At 42.3% G+C, this 22,157-nt stretch overlaps 1 protein-coding gene across 1 annotated transcript in view; it reads left to right on the top strand.

Annotated features, from left to right (window-relative positions):
* The first annotated feature begins 5,128 nt into the window (after positions 1 to 5,128).
* Positions 5,129 to 22,157, top strand: part of LOC129456055 (nuclear GTPase SLIP-GC) — a 32,656-nt gene continuing 15,627 nt past the window's right edge. The window contains exons 1-17 of the mRNA XM_073858145.1: positions 5,129 to 5,168; positions 6,970 to 7,032; positions 13,780 to 13,888; positions 13,968 to 14,190; positions 14,296 to 14,511; positions 14,625 to 14,819; positions 15,345 to 15,523; positions 15,619 to 15,640; positions 16,272 to 16,361; positions 16,443 to 16,533; positions 16,617 to 16,753; positions 16,853 to 17,029; positions 17,119 to 17,276; positions 17,448 to 17,571; positions 17,750 to 17,858; positions 18,198 to 18,331; positions 18,710 to 18,791. Coding sequence (XP_073714246.1) covers positions 5,144 to 5,168; positions 6,970 to 7,032; positions 13,780 to 13,888; positions 13,968 to 14,190; positions 14,296 to 14,511; positions 14,625 to 14,819; positions 15,345 to 15,523; positions 15,619 to 15,640; positions 16,272 to 16,361; positions 16,443 to 16,533; positions 16,617 to 16,753; positions 16,853 to 17,029; positions 17,119 to 17,276; positions 17,448 to 17,571; positions 17,750 to 17,858; positions 18,198 to 18,331; positions 18,710 to 18,791 — 2,134 coding nt within the window. The 5' untranslated portion in view covers positions 5,129 to 5,143. The remainder of the gene's footprint in view (positions 5,169 to 6,969; positions 7,033 to 13,779; positions 13,889 to 13,967; positions 14,191 to 14,295; positions 14,512 to 14,624; positions 14,820 to 15,344; positions 15,524 to 15,618; positions 15,641 to 16,271; positions 16,362 to 16,442; positions 16,534 to 16,616; positions 16,754 to 16,852; positions 17,030 to 17,118; positions 17,277 to 17,447; positions 17,572 to 17,749; positions 17,859 to 18,197; positions 18,332 to 18,709; positions 18,792 to 22,157) is intronic.

Raw genomic sequence — 22,157 nt, 5'->3', positions numbered from 1 at the left:
CCTGGCGCTACGTGCGACTGGGTTCACCCCACAGGCCGCCGGACGTGCTATGCCCACCCCCGGTGGTCCAGGAACGCCATCTCTGGTTGCGTCTTGCGGGCATTAAGTAGGTCGTTAATAATCGTCCTAAATGTTCCATTTTAGACCAGCCATTTCGGCGACGCGGCTGAGAGTGTCCAACAATGATCGGCCGCTTTAGAGCAGACTGAGGCATCATGCCACGTCGGAGCCTAGCTGCCCCCTCCGTTACGTCAGTATATTGGTCTGCTTTTCGCCGAGGGCGTCCTGCTACGGCTTTTTTGTTCCTTCATCCCGGCAGCTCTGAGGAACCTGTCGTAAGCAGAACACCCGCCCACTCAGCCCGCTACAGAGGTGGAAAATGAAACTTAGCGGCTCTGAGTCGGGCGATCTGAAGATTGAGCGGATCGCTCTTCATGAGATGGTGAAAGCATCATTCTCCCCCCCACCCCGGAGGAGGGCCGGGTGGGGAATCCTTGGTTTCGTTTTGTGTTCCGCAGACTTCAATCGGCACCCACTAACCTCAAAGAGCGAATTCCTCTTCTTTCTCCAGATCACCGGAGGCATATAGGAGTTTCGGACGGGCTCAAAACCCTAAGTTCTCCTCTTCCTCTTTCGCCAGCGGATGTATCGAGCGGGACATCTACAAAGGAGCCTTTGCTCAGCATCCATCAGCGGTTTCGGGTGAGTGTTTCATTACACACAACATCTCACAATGCGGCCAAAGAGCACGCGTCGTTGAGTTCCCCGTCTCCGCTCGCCACGGGTACACACATCGTGCCGTTAATTTCCTCTCGCTCGGTATCTGGGGGCCTGGGAAGAGCTTCCCAGCCCGTCGCGTTGGCTTTTACGCACGATCCGTCTCGGTTACGCATTCAATTTGCCCGGCTACCTTACAAATATTCAGGCATTCGCTTCACCACGGTGAAGGCTGTCGATGCGCACGTACTGCGTGCGGAGATTGCTGTCCTATTGGCGAAAGGACGCGATCCAGCCGGTCCCTCCAGCCGAGATAAATTCGGGGCTTTACAGCCCTTCATTGTACCCAAGAAGAGTGGCGGGTTGCGTCCGATCCTAGATCTGCGCGTACTGAATCGAGAATTCACAGAATTCACATTCACAGAATGCTGTTCAAAATGTTTACGCAGAGGAGCATATTTTAATGCATCCGCCTTCAACCTGAAGGACGCGTACTTTCATGTCTCCATACTCCCTCAACACAGGCCGTTTCTCCGCTTTGTGTTCGAGGGGAGGGCATATCAGTACAAAGTCTCACTGTTCGGGCTTTCTCTCTCTCTCTCTCTCTCCCTGTGTCTTCATGAAAGTTGCGGATGGCGCACTGCAGCCCCTGAGAGAGAGAGTGGTGTTTGCGTTTTGGCGTATTGGCTCATAATAGCTCAGTTTCGTCAGATGCTGTGCACACACATAGATCGTGTAATTAAACACCTCGCTCGTCTCGGTCTTCAGGCCAACTGGGGAAAGAGTAAACTTTGCCCCGTGCAGAGAATCTCTTTTCTCGGAAAGTAACGGGATTTGGTCGATTTAACAACACGTCTCATAGAAGCGCGTGTTCAGTCAATTCTGGCTTGCCTCAACATTTAAAGGCAGGGTTGCGGTTCCACTGAAATAATTTTAGAAAGTTCTGGGGCATATGACAGCAGCCGCGGCCGTGACACCGCTCGGGCTGTTCCATATGAGACCGCTTCAGTGTTGGCTTTATGACGAGTCCCGAGGAGAGCGTGGCTCACCGGCTTTCACAGTATTATAATTACATCGAGATGCCGTCACACTTTCACCCCGTGGTCAGACCCAGCGTTTCTCAGGGTGCGGGTGCCACTGAGAGGGCAGCCACGTACGGCGGGCTCGTCGCTTCGGGGGTCTGTTCGACATTCCAGCGACATTAGCATAAATTGCCTCGAGCTGTGCACTGTATATCTTGCGCTCGTCCGTTTCGTCAACGTGATTTGATGCTTAAGATGTAGTGCGCACCGACAACACTGCGGCTGTAGCGTATATCTATCGCCAAGGCGGTCTGCGCTCTCGTCACCTGTCGCATCTCGCCCGTCTCTCCTCCTCTGGAGTCAGAAGTATCTGAGGTCTCTTCGTGCCATTCACATGTCGGGGTCGCTGAACACAGCGGCAGTCGCGCTCTCACGAGCAGCGCGCTCCGGCGAGTGGCAACTCCACCCCCAGTCGGTTCAGCTGATTTGGAAATGTTTCGGCAGAGCGCAGTTAGATCTGTTTGCTTCTTCAGAGACAACCCATTGTCGCCTGTTTTATTCATTATCCGAAGGAACACTCGGCGTGGATGCACTGGCACACAGCTGGCCGCGGGGTTTTCCCCAGTAAGCTTTATTGCGCAGACACTGTGCAAAGTCAGGGAGGACGAGGAGCGCATTCTATTAGTTGCGCCGTACCGGACAACTAGGAATTGGTCTTACAGAGTTCACTCTCCTCGCGACAGTCCCTCCCTGGCTGACTCCTTGGCACATTATGGCACCCTCGCCCCGATCTGTGGAACCCCCATGTGTGGTCTTTGGACGGGGCGCGGAGGTTTTAGGTGGTTTACCCCAGGCGGTATCTAACACCATCGCTGCAGCGCGAGCACCGTCTATGAGACAGGCGTATACGCTGAAATGGAACCTGTTTGTTGTTTGGTGTACCTCTCAGCGAGAGGACCCCCGAGAATGCTCGATCAGTATTGTGCTTTCATATCTCCAGCACCGCTTGGAGAAGAGGCTGTCACCATCTACTATTAAAGTAGATATCGCGGCAATATCCGCGCATCACGCACCCATAGACGGTAGATCTGTGGGTCAGCACGATCTGGTCATTAGGTTTTTAACAGGGGCACAGAGGCTGAATCCTTCGCGCCTCCCTCTATTCCTCCTTGGGACTTGTCCATGGTGCTGAAAGTTCAGCACTGCCCTTTCGAGCCTCTGCTGACGGTGAGCGTCAGGTTTCTCACTATGAAAACTTTGACGCTCCTCGCTTTGGCTTCTATTAAAAGGATAGGGGATTTTCATGCATTTTCGGTCAACGGTTCGTGCCTTCAGTTCGGGCCGGCTGAATCCAGCGTTAAACTGAGACCCCGGCCGGGCTACGTGCCTAAAGTTCCCACCACTCCCTTTAGAGATCGGGTGGGGGACTTTTCAAGCGCTGCCTTCGAAGGCAGACCCAGCTATGGCTTTATGTTCTGTACGTGCACTACGTGTGTATGTGGATCGCACTCAAAGCTTTCGGACCTCAGAACAGCTCTTTGTCTGTTACGGTGGTCAGCAGAAAGGGAAAGCTGTCACTAAACAGAGGATGTCTCATTGGATTGTAGACACAATCGCCCTGAAATATGAGAAACAGGGCATTCCTTGCCATTTTGGTTTGAGAGCCCATTCAACCAGAAGCGTGGCTTCATCTTGGGCTTTGGCTCGTGGTTCCTCGCTTTCAGATATTTGTAGAGCTGCTGGCTGGGTGACACCTAATACGTTCACTAGATTCTACAGTGTTCGTGTTGAGCCGGTATCCTCTCGAGTTCTCTCGTCAGATCAGTGAGAACATCGAGGAACGGCTCCTGTGTCGGCTTGGAGCCTTTCTTTTTGGCTGCGCAGAAACCGCACCATTATGGAAGGCCATTAAGGCAAAAACGTTACAAAAAATGTTTTTTGTCTTTTCCACCGCTTGGTGACCGATGTTGCGGAGCATCGGCTGCCAGCCTCTCACTAGATGTATTCTTGACTATCTGGGTGAGGCTAGCGCCCACATTGCGCCCCCTAGTGGTTTCTTTGTGAGTATTTCCGTGGAAAGTTTATGATTTACCACGTTTCCCTTAGCGGAGTTCGTTCCGCGCCTCTCTAGTGTTGCTAAGAGAGTGTATTTTTATAGACCTCGTGTCTTTTTATCCATCACCTTAGTGGTAGACCCCTAGAGGGTTTTTCTTCCACAGCGATCTTAGTCCCGCCTGACGAGTTCGCGTCCCAGTTCGCCTAGTCACTATCGTGGGTTAATGAACAAGTAGTGACCGGCCTCTGCTTCAACCCCATTTCCGTTCCCTTAAAGAGGAGAGTCGGAGGGTTTATGCAGGCACTGGAAGGGTCAGCTTCAGTGGCGCTTTGGTAGGGATTCCCAATTCGTCGGTCACGACGTGACGTCGTAGTGACCGACTGAAAGGGAACGTCTCGGTTACATATGTAACCCTCGTTCCCTGAAGGAAGGGAACGGAGACGTCACGTCCCGTCGCCACAGTTTGCTGTTCCACTGCTGATATCGGCCGGACCCTTTCCTTCTGTCCAGCTTTCTCAGCAAAAAATAGCTGATTTGATAACTGCACCTGCCGCTCATTAAATAGCTGTGTGGCGGGGCGGCGCCGGCAGATGCAATTATCTGCATGCCAAGTTCATTGGCGTTTTAAAGGTTTCTCGAAGCAGATAGGTCACCCGCGAAGCGGTTCCCAATTCGTCGGTCACGACGTGACGTCTCCGTTCCCTTTCTTCAGGGAACGAGGGTTACATATGTAACCGAGACGTTTTTAGACCAGAACGCCCATGGGCGCAAAAGGGGGCGCAAATGCATTTGCTATTTAAACAACGTGGCGCTAAACGTGAAAATGATAATTGCGCAGGGTGGAAACTAGCAAAAGACACTTGCGTCGCGCATTGCGCTGCATTGCCCCGGGGGTAAGATAGAGCTCTAAAAGTTGCAATTTTCTAGGCAGATATGGCTAGGAACTATACTATCATTATCTTAATTTTCCGTTGGTCTTAGTACACAATGTAACTACAGAAGAGTCTAGTTTTAAACAGGAAAAATATTGAAACTCTTTGGTTATTTTGGAGCATGATGCTAATGGTCTAATCAGATTCAATGGATTATGCTAAGCTATGATAAAAGTGCTACCGCCAGACCCGGAGATCAGCTGAATGGATTCCAAAACTGTAAAATATACTTAAAGTGAGATGTCACTTTAAGTATATTATATTCATTGTGTAGAACTGCTCAAAATTATATAATTTAATAATACATATGACATGCTACAGATATGTGTGTATATGTGTATATTCATTTATTTAGACAATCCACCTCTTTAAGATTTTCTGAAAAACGAAAACCCCAAATCCCAAAGTCTCAACTGATGTCACCGTCCACTCAAAGTATTGGTAAGACAACTTAGGTGCGGTTTCCCGACAGGGTTTATACTAGTCCTAGACTAAAACACTTTTAAAAGCTGTCCAAACTGAAAACAACTTGTACTGACACATCTAAAAATACATCAGTACCCTTTGTTTTGCCTCAAAATGCACACAAGTAATGCTTTTAGTAAGGCATGTTTATTAAAACGAGTTATTTTTCTTAATTAAACTAAGGCTTAGTCCTAGCTTAAGCTGATCCCTGTCTGGGAAACTGCCCCTACAAGTTACATTAGTTTGACCTAATATAAATCTTCACCTTTTTGAATTATAATTTTCTATCTGACATTTTTTTCCAATTTGAGTTATTCACAAATTCTGTGACAGCTTATTTACATGATTTTTCCCCAAGTTGTGTACAGTTTGAGAATTTCTAATTAGGAAACAAAAAGGTTTATTTAACTGTAAATTGGTTTTAAAAGGTTCTATTTGTGAGTGAATCAGCATTTCGAAATTCAGACAAGACAACCAATTATGTTTGAACTTTGACCCATCCTGTGTAACTGTATAATTTCACGCAGAAAGTGATTTTTAAAATAGGAAGTTGACCTGATCCAACAATACCCATTTACAAGTTTACAAATGAGAGCATTTTGATATTGTACATTTAAGGGTCTCTGTCATTTTCATGTTTTAAAGAGACTTGTTCCCTATAAAATATTTGCTATATGGAGTGTAAAAACTTGGAAGCTCAATATCTCAGAACTAGTCACAAAACAGATCTCAGGAAAAATCTCTTTTTCCTTTCTGTAGTCTAAATTTTTTATGAATTTGAGATGTAAATGTTTTTTGACCAGAGTACAAATCAGGGCTGGGTTTCCTGATAACGTTGTCTATTAGCGTGCTATGAAGACACTTAAGTAGTGTTGGCAATCAAATTTCTATTCCAGTTCTGGAATTGATCCATAAGAAAGGAATCGCATCCTTAATTACAATTTCAATTCCACTTAATTACGAACCGCACGGTCACATAATTTTCACGTCATCTGCACAGTGCACAGGACCATCTGCTCAAATACTAAAAGTCAGTTTGCACGATGAGGCGTTCTAAAGTGTGGCTGCATTTTGTAAAATCAGAAAAAAATCTAAGCTAAATGTAATTATTGTGACAAACTATTATGTTGCAAGATTGGTGTCACCAGCAATATGGCAAAGCCTCTGTTGTTGGTTCATCGTATCGAATTAAAAGAATGCACCCTGTTTGATGCGCTGCACATCCTGAGTGCCAACTCTGCTAAGTGCTATTCTTCGCCGGCACATGCTACATGTGAAACCCCCGTCTCCCTCGTTTTGAAAGGAAGGCAAACACAGGAATAAACTGATGAGTGACTGTGTGATAGATCGATCACGACATTTTTAGTAAAAGGGCTGCATGCATTTTCTGTTGAGTCGGCATCATTTAGGTAGGTGTTATAGGCTACAGTATGTTGTAAGGGAAAAAAATATTTTGAGCTAGCCGAGCCATGTTTGTTTAAAAGTTTGCAGCCTCGTTTTTTTGTGTTCAGCTTTACGTATGGCACAAAACAAGTATTTTTCGTCTATAAAAACTTGAATTTTATTGCGTTTCACCGCTTTCTGCTTGTTATATTACACTCAAGTGTTGTGTAGTAGTAAGTATGAATTAGACATATATATATATATATATATATATATATATATATATATATATATATATATTATTTTTATTATTATCATTATTCTATATATTCTTAAAGAGCTGTATGTATGTATAAGTATATGTATATATTATTGATAATTAATTATCTGACAGGATTTAAAAGAAAACGTGATGAGTCACCAGATATTGGAGCACCATCACTGCTGACCACATCAGGCAAGTTTAGGGTTTTTTCTGCATTAAATTTGTTTTTGTTTGGAAGGTGTTTCATATAAAATAATTTAATTTAGACTGAAGTGAGGTGAAACCAGAACAAGCTGCTTAATGCAATATGGCAGGGGTTCCCAAACTTTTTTTCCTGCGCACCCCCTTCTATGTCCCAACCTGGTTGGCGTACCCCCAATCCCCACTAAAAAAAACAACCCGTAAATAAGCTTTGTTTTCTCGCCATAAAGACTCGTGTTTAATCATGCGCAAATAACTAGGGGCTGGTTGCACCAGCGTTAAGAAGTTGGGTGTAAGTCCTACGTCGGGCTTAGCTAAGTTCAACATTGTGAAAAATATTTACGCCTGTTGCACCATCTGAAACTACGACCAGACGCAGCTACGCTCAGCGTAGATGATGCGCGCCCCCGTGTATGCGTTTAACCACTGTGATATTTAGACGCCATTCGAGTTTACTATAGTAAAAAACTTACACTTACTGCCGTCAGCTAATAGATGACATATGAGAGCTTTCCTCATGTTTACCGGAGCGCTCTCCCTCAACATGCCTGCGTCACGTGCAGACCCATCAAACACTTTAACGAAAGCCTTTACTGTTCGCACAAAAGGTGTATAATTGTTTGCAGATTCATTATAACAGCTCAATTTTCAAACAAAATTAAATGAAAGCTTTTAATAAGTTCTCTGCAGTGTCTGTAAGTATTTATGTATTTTATTATATAATTCATTGGCGGTCTCTCAACCATGCATGAAAACGGAGGGGTTACTTGACTGTAACCTTGTTCCCTGAAAAAGCGGAACGAGATGCTGCGCTGCTAAGCGCTATGGGGAAACGTCTTTATCGTTGACCAGCTGAATATAGTGTGCAAACACGTCAATGAAATTGACCCGGAGGTATATAGCCTCGGTTGATGACGACATCACAGCGTACCCCATGCGAGGCTATAAAATAGATGAGCAACAGCTGTGTCATCAGATCTTTTGTTTGAAGACCAGTCCTGGGACATCTACTGTACGGCAAGACAGCGCAGCATCTCGTTCCGCTTTTTCAGGGAACAAGGTTACAGTCAAGTAACCCCTCCGTTCCCTATCAAAAGCTTTACTCGATGCTGCGCTGCTAAGCGCTATGGGGAACGACAATACCCACGCTGCCGTGCTTGGAGATGTCTGGACCCCTTACGGATGTGTAAGTGTGTGCACAAGGACCGCAAAGAAATCTCAGACATAAACAACCAAGCTAAAAATAGTGGATGTGTGCGGAAAGGATGCTCCTGCCGCCTCACAAACATCTATAAGAAGGCACCCCTTCCTAATAAATAGCAGTGGGGGATACCCCTCTTATGGACAAATGGCATAGACCTCAGCTTGAGATGTTGACTCGAGGACAGAAGATCCTGGAGTGACATGAGCATCCAAGCTATAAAATCTTATGAATGTATGCGGAGAGGACCAGCCTGCCGCATCACAAACGCTCTGCAAGGAGGCCCCTTTTACTAAAGCAGTAGAAGAGGCTACTCCCCTGGTGGAGTGAGCTCTCAGACCTGCTGGCGAGACTTGACAGCGCGCCTCAAAGGCAAGAGCAATGGCATCCCTAACCCAATGTGATATGGACTGCCTGGTGGCTGCAGCACCTCTGTTGCGGCCCCCAAAACAGACAAACAACTGCTCTGACTTACGCCACTGGCTAGTGCGGTGGACATAAGTCTGAAGAGCACGGACTGGACACAATCTGTGGTATAACTCCTGCTCCGGCGTGGTGAACGGCGGAGGGCAGAAAGTCTCAAGAATGACCGGATGTGCAGTCGAAAAGGGAACCTTACGCAGGTAATCAAGATAAGGATGTAAAATCAACTTCACCATTCCTGGGGCAAAATCTAGACAGGATGGCGAGATCGCCAGAGCCTGCATATCCCCAATTCTTTTTAAAGAAGTTAACGCCATTAGAACAACCATCTTTAGTGTCAGAAGTCTATCAGACGCTGACTCTAGAGGTTCAAAAGGAGGTCTGAACCAGACCCTCAAGGACTATAGCTCGGTCCCACGAAGGAATCTTAGTTCTTGCTGTAGGCCTCAATCGTTGGATGCCTCCCGAGCGGCGCCCCGTCCACCAAAGCGTGGCAAGCCGAAAAAGCGGCCACATAAAACCTGAGAGTGGATGGGCATAAGCTGCTGACAGCTTTTCCTGCAGAAAACTCAGAACTGTAGCAAACTGACAGTTAACAGGATCTGCATTATGTGTCATGCACCATGCTTCACAGACACCCTATTTAAAGGCATAATTCTTTCTAGTGGAAGGAACCCTAGCACTCAAAATAGTGTCAGTAACATCAGGCGACAAACCTGTGTCCCTCAGTTGGTACCCTTAGGAGCCAAACATGGAGATTCCACAGGTCGGGCCTGAGATGCATTATCATGAGACAGAACGCCCCTCCTCTCCAGACTTGCCCATGGCGAGCCGTTGAGGAGAGATATTATCCCTATAAAAACCATACTCTGTTCAGCCAACGCGGTGCTATCAGAAAGAGGCAAGAGCCTTGCTGGCGAACTCTGGCTAGAACCTGCGGGAGCAGCGCCACTGGAGGAAACGCATAAAGGCGTTTGTCCGGCCATGTGTGCGCCATTGCGTCCAGACCCAGGGGGGCTGGGGAACTCAGAGAGAAGTAAAGGAGACATTGCGCTATCTGAAAAGAGGCCAAGAGGTCCACTTTCTCTCTGTAAAATCAGGTCCGTATCTGAGACACTATGTCTGGGTGGGGTTTCCAATCCCCAGTCGATAATGTCTGCCTGGACAGTAAATCTGCTCCTACATATAGGTTTTCTGGGATGTACACTGTTCTGAGTGACAGGAACTTGTCCTGAGCCCAGAGAAAAATCTGCCTCGCTATCTTGTTCAGATTGCGCGAGCGCCGACCTCCCTGGTGACTTAAGTATGAGACTGTCGCTGTGTTGTCCATCGGCACTAGGACATGACAGCTTCTCAGTTGGCGGAGAAAATATTTCAGGGCCAGAAATACAGCCGTCAGCTCTAGGCAATTGATGTGCCAACCGAGCTGATGACCCTCCCATTCCCCTTGAGCTGGACGACCATCTAAGGTCGCACCCCAGCCCGTCAGGGAGGCGTCTGTCATTAGCAGTTTGCGATGACAAGTCGCTCATAGCGTGGGACCCAAGGCAACAAACCGGGGTCTTATCCACATAGTTAGTGTATGAAGCCCGTGGCGCATCACTTTAATCAGCCTTTGAGGGTTGGCCCTTGGATGAAACCCTCCGGCTCTGAAACGGCGTCATATGCAACAGCCCCAAAGGAATCACCGTGGATGCTGATGCCATCAACCCTAATATCCTCTGATATTATTTCACAGTGAGATCCTGGCCTAGCCTGACTCTGCTCAGGGTATGCTGAATGGCCTCGATTCGTGCGGGAGACAAATGTGCCCGCATCGTAACCGAATCCCAGACTATCCCTAAATAAGTCATTCTCTGGGTATGAAAAAGAACGCTTTTCTTGGCGTTGAGTCTCAACCCTAGAAAAAGTAGATGTGCTAACACAATGTTTTTGTGTTGGAGCGCCACCTATCGCGATTTTGCTAGTATTAGCCAATCATCCATGTAATTTAAAATGCGGATGCCCCGGAGTCTCAATGGAGCCAGTGCTGCATCCATGCATTTTGTGTATGTGCGGGGTGATAAGGCTAGGCCGAATGGAAGAACTAGAAACTGGTATGCTTCGCCTGCAAAAGCGAACCTCAGGAACTTCCTGTGTTGTGGCAATATTTCTATGTGAAAATATGCGTCCTTTAAGTCGATTGTGACAAACCAATCGTAATGTTGAATTTGTGCCACAACCGTCTTGACCGCTAGCATCTTGAACTTGAGAGCTCTCACTGCTTTGTTTAAAGCTCGAAGATCTAAGATTGGACGCAACCCCCCATCCTTTTTGGGAACCAGGAAGTATCTGCTGTAATAACCTGACTCTCTCTCTGGGAGGGGAACGTGTTCTATGGCCCCTTTCATCAACAGAGATTGAATCTCTTGCAACAGTATTTGTGTTCGCTCCGGTCTCACGGAAGTGAATATCACGCCGTTAAAGCGCGGAGGACGACGAATAAACTGGATTCTGTATCCTAAGTGTACTGTGCTTATTACCCAAGCAGAAACGGCTGGCAGTAGTTTCCACGCTGCCAGACTCTCTGATAATGGTATTAATTTTATTATTTCCTCTTAGGGGAATGCTAAAAAACCCTGCACGGGGGGCCTTTAACATTGAAGACAGAGGGCCTTTAACATTATGCTGGAAACCGCCCCCCCCCCCCCCCCCCGCAAGCCCAGAGGCGGCGGAGGTGGAGAGGCTTCGTAAAGGCAACGGGACGGAGCGATCTGATGTAACATGATATGCCCCGCCCCCCGGCGAGCCCTACTGTAAAGAGTGGAATATTCCCTCATGCTTTTAACTTCAGTGAATTTCGTGACAACGGAGTCAACCGTGTCACCAAATAAACCCAATGGGGAAACAGGGGCATTTAAAAGAAAAGTTTTATCCTTCTCATTTATGCCTGACAGATTTAGCCATAAATGCCTCTCTGTGTTAACCAGAGCAGACATAGTACGGCCGATAGCGCGAGCCGTTTATTTAATGACACGAAGAGACAGATCTGTAGTCATACGCAACTCGTCAAATGTCTCTTTGTCTATCGTCTCGCCTGCACTCAAATCCTTTAACAGATCAGTCTGGTATGCCTGTAATATTGCCATAGTATGCAGCGCAGCACCAGCCTGACCTGCGGCTTGATAAGCTTTGCCCACGAGAGCTGAAGTTATTTTACACGGTTTCGTGGGCAGGGTAGGCTTCTTTAATGAGGATACCGAGCCAGGCGAGAGATAACTCGCGTGCGTCTCTTCCACCTGTGGCATTTCGGTATATCCGCGCGTCTTCGTACCCACGATAGTCGTAAATTGACGCCGTGGGCATGAAGCACGCAATGAGTATGGTCTTTCCCATGATTTATTTAATTCACCATGGAGATCCTCAAAGAAAGAGAGAGGCTCATGTTACGTCCTCTCCCTTTGTCACTATAGAAACCTATCCGCTAGTTTGCTTTGTTTGGGGTTCTCTGGCTCGCGAGGACAATCAATTTGCAACCTGGCGCGTGTTACCACCTCGAGAAGCTCCTCGACCGACTTTCATCGCGCGAGAAACGCTCGGAGGCTGGTTTATGAAACTCCGCAGAACCGAGAGAGATATCATCAACGTCATTATTATAATTACCCCCACATAACCCGAAGAAACACCGGAGTGCGCTTCGGAATCACGTGAAGAAATATAACTTAATTTAAGGTTGCGGTCAGAAATAATCACGGCGAGCACGAATCATTTATATTGTGAATGATTCACAATGCTCGCACTCATCAGACTGTACAAAGCCATGACCGCATGCTCCTCCCCCAAACACACAAAACAGTTAAGTGTGTGTGTCGTCCTTCGCCATAAAGCGAAAACAAACACGACTTAGACTGCTCGTGACTCTTCTTACTCATATTTTCCTTAACTTAAACTCCTTTAAAATCGGAAAGAGAGAAAGTCTGCACTCTATCTTGTTGGAATCTGACTCCTAACAAAGATCTCAAGTGAAGTTCAAAAGGTAAGAGAGAGATTTGCATTTCAGTGTAGCACACACTCATTCAGTAGTTGGTCTGAAAATAAAAAGACCTGATGACACAGCTGTTGCTCATCTATTTTATAGCCTCGCATGGGGTACGCTGTGATGTCGTCATCAACCGAGGCTATATACCTCCGGGTCAATTTCATTGACGTGTTTGCACACTATATTCAGCTGGTCAACGATAAAGACGTTTCCCCATAGCGCTTAGCAGCGCAGCATCGAGTAAAGCTTTTGATAGGGAACACATTGCTCGCGTATCCTGTGCATTAAACGCTCCCATGTCTCGTCACATTTCATTATTTCTATTTTTGCCATAAAAAAGTCTCTCTCTTTTGGTCCCTCTCCTCCTTCGTGACTAACAACTTTATCATAAGAAATCCCACTTGACAGTTTTCCTGATTTTAGCCAGTTAAGCATATTTATAATATATATGGAATGAATGAAATGAGTTAGCACGCACATAGCGGCTGCAGTGCATAACAGAAGAGCAGTGCGTAGAAAAAGACAGCAGCTGGCTTCTACGTTTCTTTCAAAAACTAATAAAGTTTTAATTTAAAATAAAAGCGATTACAAAGGAAATTTACTGTTTACTGTTCATTTTTTTATTTATTTATTGTATGGAAAAATCCCACTTAAAGAAACAGACCGCCATTACATTTTTCCTCTCGCGCACCCCCTGGTGGCAGCTTGCGTACCCCTGGGGGTGCGCGTACCACACTTTGGGAATCCCTGCAATATGGTATTTGGCTGTAAGTTAAAATAAACTAGTGCTGAGAAATAATAGTTTACTTTATGATTTGTATACAGTCTTGCAAATATGGATCTTATCTTACAAAGCAACTGAGAAAAAAGGCAAGAAAAAATGTCAGCAACAGTGACTGCTAATATTTGTGTTTGATAAATACATCCTACTATCCCAAATGTTCCCAAGGATTTGTAATTCCAGATAAATTCCTAAATAATGGCTTGTCACTTGTCTCCCTTGTAAAGGTGTCTTGAATTATGTTATGTAAAAATGTATTGTGCAGTTCATTTTAAAAGTATCACTAAAGTCACAGTTTTCATTCATTAAACACAGATATGGGCATCGTGAAGAAAACAGAGCAGATAATGAAACGTGTCAATGCTAGCATTGAAACAACAGAGATCACTGACCAATCTATGGTTACATTAAAATCCTACATTGTGTAAGTACTTACTAAATATATTTCTTCATATGACTTGCTTTTTTGATAATCATCTAATTATCTCTCTCATTATGCACAGAGAGGCCATTTCAAAGATATCTTTTGAAAACAGGAAAAAAACAACTATTGGGATTTTTGGGAAATCAGGAGAAGGAAAGAGCACTCTATTAAGTTCAATCCTGGGTAAAGAGGATCTACTTCCCTCGGGCAATTTTGGTGCATGCACAGCTGTTGTGTCTCAGGTGGAAGCAAATCTGAGTGACTCCAACTACACAGCAGAGATCGAATTCATTTCTCAAGAGGTTTATGTTGTTCAGTATATTGTATCAGTGTTCATCTTGGTTTCTCTTTTAATAAGACTGCTATAACAGAAAAGCATAATGTTTTGGTGCATTGTTTATTTGCAGGAATGGGAGAAAGAACTTCAAGATCTTGTCAGTGTTTTGTCGGATGACAGTGAGGACAGGGATGATAATATGAGGATATGTGCTGTAGAAAAGCTCACTGCACTGTATGGAGAAGATGCACATAAGAAAACATTAGAAGAGCTCATTATCATGGATATATGTGTTGAAATTGATAACCTTTTGACCAACAATAACATAACCATCTCAAAATTGAATGTAAGTTTTAGAAATCTAAGTAAATATTTCTGAATCTGCAAAATGTACAAAAAGTAAACATAACTTTGCAATGTAATGAAGGCATGTTTAAATCAATAGTGTTTACTCAACAGGCCTCTGAATTTGCAGATGAAGTTGCATGCTTCATACAACATAGTGAATCAAGTCCTGGTGGTTGGTACTGGCCGCTTGTGAAAAGCGTAAAAATTCAGATTCCAAACTGTCGTGAACTCTTGGAGCACATTGTCCTGATTGATCTTCCTGGTAGTGGAGACTGCAACAAGATCAGAGATGACCTCTGGAGATCTGTAAATACCACACAATTTTTCATCTAATAAAATATTTTTAACAATACACTATTTAAAAAAATATTACAATGATACAACAGTATATGTTTTGTTGTGTTTATAAATTGCATATAAGCTGACAACACAGTGAAAACAATCCAAATTCACATTTACATTTATACATTTATGCATTTTATTTGTTAGCATTATGATTAACAAAGATTAATAAATCATTTAAAATATGTTGCCCATAAACTTCATGTTAGCTAATGCTCTAACTAATATCATATTCAATTTTTTACTTCATGATCTCATGGTATACAATTATGTGTATTCATGTGTTATGTCCATTTAATGTTTTTACCGATTAATAAAAACTAATTAATTTTACTAATTAATTTTACTTTCTACTTTTTTCATTTCAATTCACCCAATTTAAGATAACACATTTCATTTGTAATAAAATATGACGTAAACAAAAAGATGTTAGGTGAGAACTTGAGAAGTGAATGTTTTCATTGAAATGTTTTTATTTTAATCCTGTAGAAACTAAGAGATTGCTCTTCTGTCTGGGTTGTAAGTGTCATCAATCGAGCCACTACTGATAAAGGTCCATGGGAGATGTTAAAGCACTGCATTGAAGAGCTGGGACCTGGAGGAGAATGCAAAAGCATAAACTTCATCTGTACCATGACTGATGACATTAATCCAAAAGCCTATTGCAGGTTAGTGTTATGAAATACAAATCAATAAAAATAATGATAGAAAATAAAATTGCATAGGATAAAATTTTCAGATTTTAAACTCTTTTTTTTTTTAGATCAGCACGGCTTCCTGACACGGTATGTTATATGTAGAACCATAAAATATTTTTTTCTTTTCTTATACAGTATATTTCTTGATTATTGTTTGTAATTTTTCTGACATTTGTACAATAAACAATATAATTTTTTAGCATTTATTACTCTTTGTTAGTTTTAGTTTATGCCAATACAGTTGTTCATGTTAGCTTATTATGCATTAACTTATGTTAACAGTAACTTTTGACTTAAAAAAATGTATGGTGAAATTAACATTAGTTAAGATTAATAAATGTTGTACAGAATGGTTCATTCATAGTTCATGCTAATGCATTAACTCATGTAAACAAATATTGTGTGTGTTACCAAAGTACCAATCATTCTGAACAAATGAAAATCCCCAATGTTAAATTAAAAATGTTAAGTGTTTATTTAGGTCCACACTTCTTAGTGTTAAAATCTGAAGCAGTGTTAAAAGCTGCTATCTGTGACTTTGTCCTCTCTATCACCATCTCTGTTTGAAACCTAAAATTGCATTTTACATCTAACTTGTGGAGTTATTTATTAACTTTGGTTTTAAAGTCACCATTATGGTGATCAGTGTTAGTTCTTCTTGATTTATTATATATTTTCTGGCTTATTCTAATTCATTGTTTGCGGATTATCTTTTCAGATTTCGGTAGCAGACTGCATACTTCACAGAAATGTCTATACCAAGAACAAAATGAAAGACAAATTTGAAGATTTGAATCCTGGACTCAAAGTAATACTGATGTTACCATTATTTGATTATATTTCTGTGAAATATGATCTCATATTTACCATTAAAATATAATTTTGAAAGAAACTGATGGAGAAATTCAGCATGGATGTTTTTACTGTAAGCTCCAAGGCTTTCTTCGAGCAGAATCCAGTTGTGCAAAAACCTGACACAGGTAAAGCATTATTATACAAGTAGACTGCTACAGTAAAATACTTCAAAAAGAAATAATATTTAAATGTTGTAAATTAATTGCAGAAATCCCAAAGCTGCAGGATGTTTTGAAGAATCATAACAAGAGCATCAACCAAGAACTGGACAGAGATTATATCAATGAAGCCAAGGGAGTTTTGTCCTTGATACAAAGTTTCCTACCAAGTACAGATGAAGCAGTGGTATCTAGAGTCTGAATTATTGCACAAAAGACATGTATCATTTACTGTGTTTTAGTAATTTAATGTCATCTACTGAGGATATTTGGATGTGCTTTTTAGGTTCAGAAAAAAGCAGAATTCCTTGATGACCTGAAGAAGAATCTGAATGAGGCACTGAATGAGTTGGATTGTCAGTTTGTTATCATTCAAAATAATTTGGATCAATGTCTTTCAAATGGTGTATTAGAGTCAGTGCAACAATCTCTTGAGAATGCAAGGACAGAAGTGATTGAACGTGTAAGTGTAATTAATATATCTTCATTTTTGACATTTAAATTCACAATATCTTCTATAGGTTTTGTAACTGTCATGTTGTGATTTAAAAGACAACAGATAATAGAGGATATCATAAAATCCTTCAAGCTTTGTGCAAGAATAATGGCAGCTATAAATCAAAAAACCGGGAAGTAATCCTAGATCTCAACAATTGTTTGGCCCGTCCCATGAAAAAAAACATAAATGAAGAGTTCTCTATTATATTTCCGTAAGTGTTTTTTTGATGCCATGAGAATGTTACTACTATGTTTTTATCTCTATAATATACATTTGAATCTTGGAATACTACATTAGGAAGTGTTACTGAACAACTAAACAACTTTACATTTTAATGAGATAAACATACACAGTACTCAAACCAAACTTTTTCTGTCTTTAGTGTCAATGAAAAAACTGAAAAATCAATCCAAGAACATCTTGATAAATTCAGTATAATCCAAAGGAACAAAACATACCCCAGATCTTCAATGTTTCATCATATTCAAAACTTCATCAAAACTCAGGTAAATCCAGATACCCATCACACATCATGTCCTTATGGCATTATTTCAATGAAATAGATTAAACAGCCAAATAAATATAGGCTGCACATAACAGAACTCATGGTCAAGCAGAATTCATGTTTAAGTTACTATTTCTCAAATGTTTTTTATTTCTTTACCCACCTCAATCCTCTGAAAGGAAACCAAACTGAAGGCATCATGCAGCAGAGAAATCCTTAAGAAAAAGAAGGAAATGTACGCCTTAATCGAAACTACTATCCAGACAAAAATGACTCCTTGCTATGGAAGTAAGTCAGCATTTAAATGAATAAATGAATAAATTAATAAAAGAGTACTTACATTCACCTTGAACGAATTAAATGCATTAAATTAAATACATTTTATGAAGTTAATTTATACACAATAAAGTAATAATTTATTAATAAAAAATCTGTTTTAAGAATGTCAACAGTTCCTATTGTTTTTTAATTCCCACAGTTCCAGGCATTGTGACCTTTTTCTCTTTATACACATAATACTTTAATACAATACATGAACCCGCCTGCAAAAAAACAGCTTAAGTAATTTATTGTGTATTTTTTATCTTAGTATTTGTATTGTTTTTATATTGGCGTTATATATTTTAGAAGCAGCAAATGTAAAAGGAAAAGGATCATTCATGAAAATGCAGAAGATTCTCACAGAAACAATTGAGTCATTAAAAGAAGAAATGTTCAGTAAAGTTAAAGAGGAAGTGCTTAAAAAATTCAGAACCTTGAAGGTATTTATTCACTTGCTATATCTTATATATATTTGTTTGTGCATTATATTAAGAGTGATAGCTATCTAAAAAATAGACTACTGAAAAATAAAGCTGTTTAAAAGATTCTTTACTGATGCCATAAAAGAACCATTTTGGTTCCTCAAAGAACCTTAGCAAAAGAAGAACCATTTATTATACATTTTTATAATCTAAATGAAACTTTTATCACTACTTTTCTAAACAAAATGTTCTTCTGATGTTAAAGGTCCTTAGTGGAACTATTCAGCTAAGAATGGTTCTTCTGTATCATGAAGCACCTTTATTTTTAAGAGTGTAACCTCAGACCTGGTCAGCTTATCTATAAATAATAAAAATGTTTTTTTTTTCTTTCTGAAGCTGTACATAAAAGATTACATGGAATCTGAGCTGAACCAATCAATTGAGCTCTTTCTTCTCACAACCAACACAACTTTTTTGGGTAAGAAGCTTTACTAAACCAATTATCAATCGAGAAATGTATTGTTTTGAATTACATACTCTGTTATGAAAGCAATGCAGAGATGGGCATGGACAATACTTTGATAGGAGACTTCCTGGAAAAGCTAAAGTGTTAAAGGTAAAGCGGAAGATTCTCCTGAATTTTTTAAAAGAACCGCCCCTACACTTTTTTTTAAACTCACATGCGCAACACTCTACCTGCTCCAGAGACGGAACGCCTATTAAACATGAGCACGAGAGAGAGCATGCACGAGCCTTGTTCTTCTCTTCGCTCTGTTTACAAGTTGCTTTTGGCATGTTTACCGTGTCGCCACAGTTCGTGACTTGTGCCAGGGCTAGCATCGCTAATCATAGCTTACATCAACTTTTACTGGCAGTGATTTTAAAAGGATTTCTCCAAATAGCATGCCAAACTTTACCTGTCGAGTAGAAACTTTGCGTGGGAAGCCCAACCTGTGCTTTTAGCGCACGCCAGCGTGTGAAATATTCTCCCAAAAACACTCCAGACCCGGCGTCAGACACAAATTCACGGACGGGCATTTAATTTTTCAGGGGGGGCACAAATGATATCAACCTCACTGCGTAACACAGTCTCACCCCATGGCGTCAATATTTGACGACACTTGACCATGCGTCAATATGTTGACGCGGAGGGTATACCTTTCGCGTCATTTTTTGACGAACTGGGGACTTCAATACTATTACGTCCGTTGCATTCTACCATTTTCGCGTCGGTTTAGGGTTAGATTACGCAAAATTAAACAGTGTACGCGAAATTAAACAGTTCTCACCTAGCATTGGGGTTAGAGTTAGGTTTGGGTAGGGATGTCATTATGTAAATCTAACCCTAAACCGACGCGAAAATGGTAAGAAAATAGGAAAAGAGAATGCAACGGACGTAATAGTATTGAAGTCCCCAGTTCGTCAAAAAATGACGCGAAAGGTCAACATATTGACGCATGGTCGAGTGTCGTCGAGTGTTGACGCCATGGGGTGAAATGCATGATATCATTAATTATGAATTAAATGGACAAAAAAGCGAGGAATAACTAACACACCTCTCCATTAACGCAATACAACAGAGGAGTCGTAAAGATTGGACCTATAAGCCTACTGAAGCAGTCTAAACACAAAAAAAAACACATCGCAGTGCTCGACTTCAACGCTTGTCCGCTTAATATCAGAGGCAAGTGGATTTTTTATAAAGGCCAAGTGAAAAAGAATTTTACTTGCTCGACCGAACAAGTAGCCTAGTCCAGTGGTTCCCAACCTTTTTATCCCTAAGTACCCCCACAGCCCTATCAGTAAGGCTCAAGTACCCCTTCATCGAAACTAAACCAAAGTTGTGTTTTAAAGACAAATAATTAGTCATATTAATTAACTAATTAATTTTAAACATTAAAGTAAAAATCACTGAATAATGAAGCACATATGAAGTTTATTTCAACAAACCACCATCATCAGTGTTTGCATTTAATCAGCTCATTTACATTTTAAAAGACACACACAAAAATTGCAAATTTTTGCTCAGGCCTACAAAATGTCAACTTTGACATGCTATAATTAATTATCTGTATGGTGTTTTGAGATAAAACTTCAGTAGTTATATGGGACCGGTATATGTCAAAATTTGATTGATTTATGACCCCCATTGACAGGGGGCGGGACTATCAATCAAAAGCTGTACAATCTGTCCAGTTTCTGGACTGTCGTATGTTGTGCCTTAGACAGCGAGTATCCTGTGCGTGTTTTACGATGTGTCAATCAGCTCGTTGTTTTCCTGTGTGTGTGTGTGTGTTTTATGTCAAGCCTATGCTGTCATGTTTATTGCTGTCAAAAATAAAGTTTATAGTTTTAGACTGCGTAGTTTCACAAGCGGTCCTGTGCTGTCAGCGATCTCTCTCTCTCTCGCTCCCACGGCGCGTCTCGCCCCAGCGCGTCACACAGCGTGTGTGTGTGTGTTGTATAAATGGGTGTTATAAGATAGGCTTGTTTAAAACAGGTTATAGGTTTTCAGTGAATGAAAAGACTTTGGTTCTGTCTTAACCGTTAAACAATGGCTGGCGCATTTAATACCCCTCCGGCTTCTGGTATGGAGATGGATGAAGATGTGACTTTTGCGCCCAAGAGGGGTGTGGGGCATCGTGTGCGTTTGACAGAGTTTTTACATGATTCGGAAGACATGGTTAAATATGAATTTCTAATGGCGGACAAGCGTTTGGGGTACTACGAGTTTGACAAGAAATTGCGCACTGTAAAGCTTTACAGTGTGGAGTCTGGTGAGAAACAAACATACGGAGATCCATGCCTTTTTCTCCCTGCTAAAGACTGGTCCTTGTTCTACAAACGTATCTGGAAAGATGTGCAAGAGTTTTGTGATCGACCGTTGTACGTTGGTGAGTGGAATGGTGTGACCCGGGGGATGCACTATCGTGTTGTCGCCAACCAGTGTAAAAAGAAACTTGATGATTGTGTCTACATTTTCACCTGTAGAGACGTATCAAAGATTTCTGAGTATACATGGCCTATCCCGGAGGATGAGCACAACAACCACTACGATCTGCAATTCATTTTCCAGTGGCGCGATGTTTGTGTGCTTGGAGATGTTTTTGCACACATTGACAAAATGTTTAGATGGTGCAAGATGCGTGACCAATACAATGCCGTAAGGGTTAAATTGTTTGACCCCCGTGGAAGCATGGCGGGGACCGGCGAGATGCCGTCTCCGCCCACTTACTACAAACATTAAAAGACCCCGGACCACAGACCCCAGACACATTGATTCAACATGTCTCAAGACTCTGAAACTCCTTACCACACCGTCATAGATACACCCGATACCATGGATGCTCCCCCGCCAAGTGCTGAAGACACCGTGGCTATTAACAGCTGGTTGGATGAGTTCTGCAAAGAACTGGGGTATCACAACCTGACTTTCCTCACTACGCGTAGCTGTAACATCGCCGCAGCCGCGCACGGAGCATCAGAGGACGGCGTGGACGGCTGTATCGGCGTCGCTGGCTTTAAGCTAATAAAGGCCATTGTTGCGTCCGTTCTGGGAAGCGCCGTCGGGGCAAAGATGAAACGTGAATGCTACGGCTGCAAGGTGAACCACCCAAGCCAAATACAACACGGATGCCTTTACGAACCCACGCCCTATTACTTTGAATTTAATTATGAAGATCTCACCAGTACGTTGTTTAAACCGGAGTTTAAACACATCATCGTACAAGCTCTGAACCAGATCGGCCTGAAATCTCATCCCATGAGGATCCAAGGTGCTGTGGACGCTATTCTGTGTGAATTAAGGTCTGAGCCTTACGTTGTGTCTAAGCTGAAAGAAATC

Source organism: Misgurnus anguillicaudatus, chromosome 20 (assembly GCF_027580225.2).
Source record: "Misgurnus anguillicaudatus chromosome 20, ASM2758022v2, whole genome shotgun sequence".
NCBI classification, from domain to species: Eukaryota; Metazoa; Chordata; class Actinopteri; order Cypriniformes; family Cobitidae; genus Misgurnus; species Misgurnus anguillicaudatus.
The sequence above is the reverse complement of the archived record's forward strand: the minus strand, read 5'-3'. Positions and strand labels throughout refer to the sequence as shown.